The sequence below is a fragment of the Somniosus microcephalus genome, unplaced genomic scaffold (assembly GCF_052327205.1).
Source record: "Somniosus microcephalus isolate GS21.2 unplaced genomic scaffold, FLI_Smic_1.0 unresolved_chr7, whole genome shotgun sequence".
Lineage (NCBI taxonomy): Eukaryota > Metazoa > Chordata > Chondrichthyes > Squaliformes > Somniosidae > Somniosus > Somniosus microcephalus.
Window position 1 is genome coordinate 37,294,301 of NW_028225185.1, and position 10,268 is coordinate 37,304,568.

At 53.9% G+C, this 10,268-nt stretch overlaps 1 protein-coding gene across 1 annotated transcript; it reads right to left on the bottom strand.

Annotated features, from left to right (window-relative positions):
* Positions 1-2,997: 2,997 nt before the first annotated feature.
* LOC147086801 (ciliary rootlet coiled-coil protein 2-like) lies at positions 2,998-10,268 on the bottom strand. Its single transcript, XM_085978321.1, has 2 exons — positions 10,012-10,268; positions 2,998-3,157 (listed from the first exon to the last, which is right to left on the bottom strand). Exons 1-2 carry the CDS (start codon positions 10,266-10,268, stop codon positions 2,998-3,000), a joined length of 417 nt encoding a protein of 138 aa, XP_085834447.1.

Below are 10,268 nucleotides of genomic sequence, written 5' to 3' on the forward strand. Positions count from 1 at the left end.
CCACAGTTTGGGGGGTGAGGAGTCTCACAGTTTGGGGGGTGAGGAGTCCCCACAGTTTGGGGGGTGAGGAGTCCCACAGTTTGGGGGGTGAGGAGTCGCCACAGTTTGGGGGGTGAGGAGTCCCACAGTTTGGGGGTGTGGAGTCCCACAGTTTGGGGGTGAGGACTCGCCACAGTTTGGGGGGTGAGGAGTCCCACAGTTTGGGGGGTGAGGAGTCCTCACAGTTTGGGGGGTGAGGAGTCTCACAGTTTGGGGGGTGAGGAGACCCCACAGTTTGGGGGGTGAGGAGTCCCCACAGTTTGAGGGGCGAGGAGTCCCCACAGTTTGGGGGGTGAGGAGTCCCCACAGTTTGGGGGGTGAGGAGTCCCCACAGTTTGGGGGGTGAGGAGTCTCACAGTTTGGGGGGTGAGGAGTCCCCACAGTTTGGGGGGTGAGGAGTCCCCACAGTTTGGGGGGTGAGGAGTCCCCACAGTTTGGGGGGTGAGGAGTCTCACAGTTTGGGGGGTGAGGAGTCCCCACAGTTTGGGGGGTGAGGAGTCCCACAGTTTGGGGGGTGAGTCGTCGCCACAGTTTGGGGGGTGAGGAGTCCCACAGTTTGGGGGTGTGGAGTCCCACAGTTTGGGGGTGAGGAGTCGCCACAGTTTGGGGGGTGAGGAGTCCCACAGTTTGGGGGGTGAGGAGTCCTCACAGTTTGGGGGGTGAGGAGTCTCACAGTTTCGGGGGTGAGGAGACCCCACAGTTTGGGGGGTGAGCAGTCGCCACAGTTTGGAGGGTGAGGAGTCCCCACAGTTTGGGGGGTGAGGCGTCCCACAGTTTGGGGGTGAGGAGTCCTCACAGTTTGGGGGTGAGGAGTCCCACAGTTTGGGGGGTGAGGAGTCCCACAGTTTGGGGGTGAGGAGTCCCACAGTTTGGGGGGTGAGGAGTCCCACAGTTTGGGAGGTGAGGAGTCTCACAGTTTGGGGGGTGAGGAGTCCCACAGTTTGGGAGGTGAGGAGTTTCACAGTTTGGGGGGTGAGGAGTCCCCACAGTTTGGGGGGTGAGGAGTCCCACAGTTTGGGGGGTGAGGAGTCCCACAGTTTGGGGGGTGAGGAGTCCCACAGTTTGGGGGGTGAGGAGTCCCCACAGTTTGGGGGGTGAGGAGTCCCCACAGTTTGGGGGGTGAGGAGTCTCACAGTTTGGGGGGTGAGGAGTCCCCACAGTTTGGGGGGTGAGGAGACCCCACAGTTTGGGGGGTGAGGAGTCCCACAGTTTGGGGGGTGAGGAGTCCCACAGTTTGGGGGGTGAGGAGTCCCCACAGTTTGGGGGGTGAGGAGTCCCACAGTTTGGGGGGTGAGGAGTCCCACAGTTTGGGGAGTGAGGAGTCCCACAATTTGGGGAGGTGAGGAGTCCCACAGTTTGGGAGGTGAGGAGTCCCACAGTTTGGGGAGGTGAGGAGTCCCACAGTTTGGGGAGGTGAGGAGTCCCACAGTTTGGGGGGTGAGGAGTCCCACAGTTTGGGGGGTGAGGAGTCCCCACAGTTTGGGGGGTGAGGAGTCCGCACAGTTTGGGGGGTGAGGAGTCCCACAGTTTCGGGGGCGAGGAGTCCCCACAGTTTGGGGGGTGAGGAGTCCCACAGTTTGGGGGGTGAGGAGTCTCACAGTTTGGGGGGTGAGGAGTCCCCACAGTTTGGGGGGTGAGGAGGCCCCACAGTTTGGGGGGTGAGGAGTCCCACAGTTTGGGGAGGTGAGGAGTCCCCACAGTTTGGGGGGGTGAGGAGTCGCCACAGTTTGGGGGGTGAGGAGTCCCCACAGTTTGGGGGGTGGAGAGTCCCCACAGTTTGGGGGGTGAGGAGTCCCCACAGTTTGGGGGGTGAGGAGTCCCACAGTTTGGGGTGTGAGGAGTCCCCACAGTTTGAGGGGTGAGGAGTCCCCACAGTTTGGGGGGTGAGGAGTCCCCACAGTTTGGGGGGTGAGCAGTCCCCACAGTTTGGGGGGTGAGGAGTCTCACAGTTTGGGGGGTGAGGAGTCTCACAGTTTGGGGGGTGAGGAGTCTCACAGTTTGGGGGGTGAGGAGTCTCACAGTTTGGGGGGTGAGGAGTCCCACAGTTTGGGGGGTGAGGAGTCCCACAGTTTGGGGGGTGAGGAGTCGCCACAGTTTGGGGGGTGAGGAGTCCCACAGTTTGGGGGTGAGGAGTCCCACAGTTTGGGGGTGAGGAGTCGCCACAGTTTGGGGGGTGAGGAGTCCCACAGTTTGGGGGGTGAGGAGTCCTCACAGTTTGGGGGGTGAGGAGTCTCACAGTTTGGGGGGTGAGGAGACCCCACAGTTTGGGGGGTGAGGAGTCGCCACAGTTTGGAGGGTGAGGAGTCCCCACAGTTTGGGGGGTGAGGTGTCCCACAGTTTGGGGGGTGAGGAGTCCTCACAGTTTGGGGGGTGAGGAGTCCCACAGTTTGGGGGGTGAGGAGTCCCACAGTTTGGGGGTGAGGAGTCCCACAGTTTGGGAGGTGAGGAGTCTCACAGTTTGGGGGGTGAGGAGTCTCACAGTTTGGGGGGTGAGGAGTCCCCACAGTTTGGGGGGTGAGGAGACCCCACAGTTTGGGGGGTGAGGAGTCCCACAGTTTGGGGGGGTGAGGAGTCCCACAGTTTGGGGAGGTGAGGAGTCCCACAGTTTGGGGGGTGAGGAGTCCCACAGTTTGGGGGGTGAGGAGTCTCACAGTTTGGGGGGTGAGGAGTCCCACAGTTTGGGGGGTGAGGAGTCTCACAGTTTGGGGGGTGAGGTGTCCCACAGTTTGGGGGGTGAGGAGACCCCACAGTTTGGGGGGGGGGTGAGAGTAGAAGCTAAATTTGGAGGGAATGGGGCTGAATTAACTCTGTCAGCTTCAGACATGGACTGTTGCCCAGTTGCGATGACAGCATCGAAGCTGGTTGGACCTTCCCAATCCTGGTTAACCTCAGGATACGAGAGGGACGATCCCCTGCAACCCTGGACAGGAAACAGATTGACCCTCAACTGTCCTGTGGTCAAGCCGGAGAGGGCTGGGAGGGAGCCACTGGACATTGTCCCACTCCATCAGGTCCACGCACCATCATCTCCACCGTCTCCCTCAAGGCCTGGATGTTCTTCTCCTTCTCTGTGGCTTGATTATCCAGGAGGCCAATGGTCAATGAGAGCTCCGAGATCCTGCAACAACGAAAGGAGGCTTGCGTCAGAAGTGCACTGCAAGATCCCACAAAGAAAAATGCCATCTGTACCCACCAGTACTGTACCCCAGTGTTATACAGTGACAGACGTGTACCCACCAGTACTGTACCCCAGTGCTAGTGACAGACCTGTACCCACCAGTACTGTACCCCAGTGTTATACAGTGACAGACCTGTACCCACCAGTACTGTACCCCAGTGTTCTACAGTGGCAGACCTGTACCCACCAGTACTGTATCCCAGTGTTATACAGTGACAGACCTGTACCCACCAGTACTGTACCCCAGTGTTATACAGTGACAGACCTGTACCCACCAGTACTGTACCCCAGTGTTATACAGTGGCAGACCTGTACCCACCAGTACTGTACCCCAGTGTTCTACAGTGGCAGACCTGTACCCACCAGTACTGTATCCCACTGTTATACAGTGACAGACCTGTACCCACCAGTACTGTACCCCAGTGCTAGTGACAGACCTTTACCCACCAGTACTGTACCCCAGTGTTATACAGTGACAGACCTGTACCCACCAGTACTGTACCCCAGTGTTATACAGTGGCAGACCTGTACCCACCAGTACTGTATCCCAGTGTTATACAGTGACAGACCTGTACCCACCAGTACTGTACCCCAGTGTTATACAGTGACAGACCTGTACCCACCAGTACTGTCCCCCAGTGTTATACAGTGACAGACCTGTACCCACCAGTACTGTCCCCCAGTGTTATACAGTGACAGACCTGTACCCACCAGTACTGTACCTCAGTGTTATACAGTGACAGACCTGTACCCACCAGTACTGTACCCCAGTGTTATACATGGACAGACCTGTACCCACCAGTACTGTACCCCAGTGTTATACAGTGACAGGCCTGTACCCACCAGTACTGTACCCCAGTGTTATACATGGACAGACCTGTACCCACCAGTACTGTACCCCAGTGTTATACATGGACAGACCTGTACCCACCAGTACTGTACCCCAGTGTTATACATGGACAGACCTGTACCCACCAGTACTGTACCCCAGTGTTATACATGGACAGGCCTGTACCCACCAGTACTGCACCCCAGTGTTATACATGGACAGACCTGTACCCACCAGTACTGTACCCCAGTGTTATACAGCGACAGACCTGTACCCACCAGTACTGTACCCCAGTGTTATACAGCGACAGACCTGTGCCCACCAGTACTGTACCCCAGTGTTATACAGTGACAGACCTGTACCCACCAGTACTGTACCCTAGTGTTATACACTGACAGACCTGTACCCACCAGTACTGTACCCCAGTGTTATACAGTGACAGACATGTACCCACCAGTACTGTACCCCAGTGTTATACATGGACAGACCTCTACCCACCAGTACTGTGCCCCAGTGTTATACAGTGACAGACCTGTACCCACCAGTACTGTACCCCAGTGTTATACAGTGACAGACCTGTACCCACCAGTACTGTACGTCGTGTTATACATGGACAGACCTGTACCCACCAGTACTGTACCCCAGTGTTATACATGGACAGACCTGTACCCACCACGACTGTACCACAGTGTTATACATGGACAGACCTGTACCCACTAGTACTGTACCCCAGTGTTATACACTGACAGACCTGTACCCACCAGTACTGTACCCCAGTGTTATACAGTGACAGACCCGTACCCACCAGTACTGTACCCCAGTGTTATACATGGACAGACCTGTACCCACCAGAACTGTGCCCCAGTGTTATACAGTGACAGACCTGTACCCACCAGAACTGTATCCCAGTGTTATACAGTGACAGACCCGTACCCACCAGTACTGTGCCCCAGTGTTATGCAGTGACAGACCTGTACCCACCAGAACTGTACCCCAGTGTTATACAGTGACAGACCCGTACCCACCAGTACTGTACCCCAGTGTTATACAGTGACAGACCTGTACCCACCAGTACTGTATCCCAGTGTTATGCAGTGACAGACCTGTACCCACCAGAACTGTACCCCAGTGTTATACAGTGACAGACCTGTACCCACCAGTACTGTACCCCAGTGTTATACAGTGAAAGACCTGTACCCACCAGTACTGTACCCGTGTTATACAGTGACAGACCTGTACCCACCAGTACTGTACCCGTGTTATACAGTGACAGACCTGTACCCACCAGTACTGTACCCGTGTTATACAGTGACAGACCTGTACCCACCAGTACTGTACCCCAGTGTTATACATGGACAGACCTGTACCCACCAGTACTGTGCCCCAGTGTTATACAGTGACAGACCTGTACCCACCAGTACTGTACCCCAGTGTTATAGTGACAGACCTGTACCCACCAGTACTGTACCTCGTGTTATACATGGACAGACCTGTACCCACCAGTACTGTACCCCAGAGTTATACAGTGACAGACCTGTACCCACCAGTACTGTACCCCAGTGTTATACAGTGACAGACCTGTACCCACCAGTACTGTACCCCAGTGTTATAGTGACAGACCTGTACCCACCAGTCCTGTACCCCAGTGTTATACAGTGACAGACCTGTACCCACCAGTACTGTACCACAGTGTTATACAGTGACAGACCTGTCCCCACCAGTACTGTACCCCAGTGTTATAGTGACAGAATTGTACCAACCAGTACTGCGCCAGTGTTATACAGTGACAGACCTGTACCCACCAGTACTGTACCTCAATGTTATACACTGACAGAGCTGTACCCACCAGTACCGTACGCCAGTGTAAAACAGCGACAGACCTGTACCCACCAGTACTGTACCCCAGTGTTATACACTGACAGACCTGTACCCACCAGTACTGTACCCCAGTTTTAGTGACAGACCTGTCCCCACCAGTACTGAACCACAGTGTTAGTGACAGACCTGTACCCACCATTACTGTAGCCCAGTGTTATAGAGTGACAGACTTGTACCCACCAGTACTGTACGCCAGGGATAGTGACAGACCTGTACCCACCAGTCCTGTACGGCAGTGTTATACAGTGACAGACCTTTACCCACCAGTACTGTACCCCAGTGATAGTGACAGACCTGTACCCACCAGTACTGTACCCCAGTGTTATACAGTGACAGACCTGTACCCACCAGTACTGTACCCCAGTGTCATATAGTGACAGACCTGTACCCACCAGTACTGTACCCCAGTGTCATATAGTGACAGACCTGTACCCACCAGTTCTGTACCCCAGTGTTATACAGTGACAGACCTGTACCCACCAGTACTGTACCCCAGTGTCATATAGTGACAGACCTGTACCCACCAGTTCTGTACCCCAGTGTTATACAGTGACAGACCTGTACGCACCAGTACTGTATCCCACTGTTATACAGTGACAGACCTGTACCCACCAGTACTGTACCCCATTGTTATACAGTGACAGACCTGTACCCACCAGTACTGTACCCGTGTTATACAGTGACAGACCTGTACCCACCAGTACTGTACCCCAGTGTTAGAAAGTGACACACCTGTGTTCACCAGTACTGTACCCCAGTGTTATACAGTGACAGACTTGTACCCACCAGTACTGTACCGTGTTATACAGTGACAGACCTGTACCCACCAGTACTGTACCTCAATGTTATACACTGACAGAGCTGTACCCACCAGTACTGTACCTCAATGTTATACACTGACAGAGCTGTACCCACCAGTACCGTACACCAGTGTAAAACAGCGACAGACCTGTCCCCACCAGTACTGAACCACAGTGATAGTGACAGACCTGTACCCACCATTACTGTACCCCAGTGTTATAGACTGTCAGACTTGTACCCACCAGTACTGTACCCCAGTGCTTTACACTGACAGGCCTGTACCCACCAGCACTGTACGCCAGGGATAGTGACAGACCTGTACCCGCCAGTCCTGTACGCCAGTGTTATACAGTGACAGACCTTTACCCACCAGTACTGTACCCCAGTGATAGTGACAGACCTGTACCCATCAGTATTGTACCCCAGTGTTATACAGTGACAGACCTGTACCCACCAGTAATGTACCCGTGTTATACAGTGACAGACCTGTACCCACCAGTACTGTACCCGTGTTATACAGTGACAGACCTGTACCCACCAGTACTGTACCCGTGTTATACAGTGACAGATCTGTACCCACCAGTACTGTACCCCAGTGTTATACAGTGACAGACCTGTACCCACCAGTACTGTACCCTAGTGTTATACAATGACAGACCTGTACCCACCAGTACTGTACACCAGTGTTATACAGTGACAGACCTGTACCCACCAGTACTGTACCCCAGTATTATACACTGACAGACTTGTACCCACCAGTACTGTACCTCAATGTTATACACTGACAGAGCTGTACCCACCAGTGCCGTACACCAGTGTTATATAGTGACAGACCTGTACCCACCAGTACTGTACCCCAGTATTATACACTGACAGACTTGTACCCACCAGTACTGTACCTCAATGTTATACACTGACAGAGCTGTACCCACCAGTGCCGTACCCCAGTTTTAGTGACAGACCTGTCCCCACCAGTACTGAACCACAGTGATAGTGACAGACGTGTACCCACCATTACTGTACCCCAGTGCTTTACACTGGCAGACCTGTACCCACCAGCACTGTACGCCAGGGATAGTGACAGACCTGTACCCGCCAGTCCTGTACGCCAGTGTTATACAGTGACAGACCTGTACCCATCAGTACTGTACCCCAGTGTTATACATTGACAGACCTGTACCCGCCAGTAATGTACCCGTGTTATACACTGACAGACGTGTACCCACCAGTATTCTACCCCAGTGTAATGCAGTGACAGACCTGTACCCACCAGTACTGTACCGCAGTGTTATACAGTGACAGACCTGTACCCACCAGTACTGTACCCCAGTGTTATACAGTGACAGACATGTACCCACCAGTACTGTACCCCAGTGTTATACAGTGACAGACCTGTACCCACCAGAAATGTACCCCAGTGTTATACAGTGACAGGCCTGTACCCACCAGTACTGTACCCCAGTGTTATACAGTGACAGGCCTGTACCCACCAGTACTGTACCCCAGTGTTATACAGTGACAGGCCTGTACCCACCAGTACTGTACCCCAGTGTTATACAGTGATAGACCTGTACCCACCAGTACTGTAGCCCAGTGTTATACAGTGACAGACCTGTACCCACCAGTACTGTACCCCAGTGTTATACAATGACAGACCTGTACCCACCAGTACTGTACCCCAGTGATAGTGACAGACCTGTACCCACCAGTACTGTAGCCCAGTGTTATACAGTGACAGACCTGTACCCATCAGTACTGTACCCCAGTGTTATACAATGACAGACCTGCACCCATCAGTACTGTATCCCAGTGTTGTACGGTGATAGACCTGTACCCACCAATACTGTACCCCAGTGTTATAGTGACAGAATTATACCCACCAGTACTGTACCCAGTGTTATACAGTGACAGACCTGTACCCACCAGTACTGTACCCCAGTGTTATACAGCGAAAGACCTGTACCCACTAGTACTGTACCCCAGTGATAGTGACAGACCTGTACCCACCAGTACTGTACCCTAGTGTTATACAGTGACAGACCTGTACCCACCAGTACTGTACCCCAGTGTTATGCAGTGACAGACCTGTGCCCACCAGTACTGTACCCCAGTGTTATAGTGACAGACCTGTGCCCACCAGTACTGTACCCCAGTTTCATAGTGACAGACCTGTACCCACCAGTACTGTACCCCAGTGTTAGTGACAGACCTGTACCCACCAGTACTGTACCCCAGTGTTATACAGTGACAGACCTGTACCCACCAGTACTGTATCCCAGTGTTATAGTGACAGACCTGTACCCACCAGTACTGTACCCCAGTGTGATATAGTGACAGGCCTGTACCCACCAGTACTGTACCCCAGTGTTACACAGTGACAGACCTGTACCCACCAGTACTGTATCCCAGTGTTAGTGACAGACCTGTACCCACCAGTACTGTACCCCAGTGTTATACAGTGACAGACCTGTACCCACCAGTACTGTATCCCAGTGTTATAGTGACAGACCTGTACCCACCAGTACTGTACCCCAGTGTGATATAGTGACAGGCCTGTACCCACCAGTACTGTACCCCAGTGTTACACAGTGACAGACCTGTACCCACCAGTACTGTACACCAGTGTTATACAGTGACAGACCTGTACCCACCAGTACTGTACCCCACTGTTATACAGTGACAGACCTGTACCCACCAGTACTGAACCCCAGTGTTACACAGTGACAGACCTGTACCCACCAGTACTGTACCCCAGTGTTATACCCATCAGGTCAAGTTCCCCAGCAGACACCATGGCAAGAAATGACAACGATCGCATCATCCCAGTAGAGATAATGAGATGCAGTGATATAATCCCAGTATACAATGTGACCGGAAGTGACAGCCGACCAATCGCTCCCGCAGGAAATGACATCAACCAATCGTCCCCGTAGACAGGACAGGAAATGACATCAGAGTAAGCATTCCAGCGGGCATGACAGGAAGTGACATCAGACCAATCATGCCATGTCCACATGACATGAAATGACATCAGAGCAATCCTTCAAGTGGACATGACAGGAAATGACATCAGACGATTCATTCAATTAGACATCAGCAGGAAATGACATCGGATGAATCGTTCAAGTGGACATGACAGGAAATGACATTCAGAAAATTATCCCAGCAGACATCACAGGATATGACAACAGTACAGGAAATGAGGTCACAGTAATGCCGGAAGGCGAATGACACCCGTCGCGCCCGGGGGCCCCGACCCCCCCAACGGGAACTGAGGTCACCTTACCTGGCATTCAGCTCCGCCCTCTCGGCCTGGGACCTGATCTGCAGCTGGAGGGACTCCTGGGCCTTCTCCCGCACCTCGTGCTCCAGCGCCTCGGCCCGCGCCTGCTCCCTCGCCCGGGACAGCGTCGAGCCCGATTCCGCTGCCCTCAGGCTCCCGCCCAGGCCCAGGCAGGCGGCCTGGAGGGTGTTGGAGAGGCGGGCAAAGTCGGCACGGCCTTCCGAGAGGTCCCTGGGCACGGAGACACAGATGAATTGCAT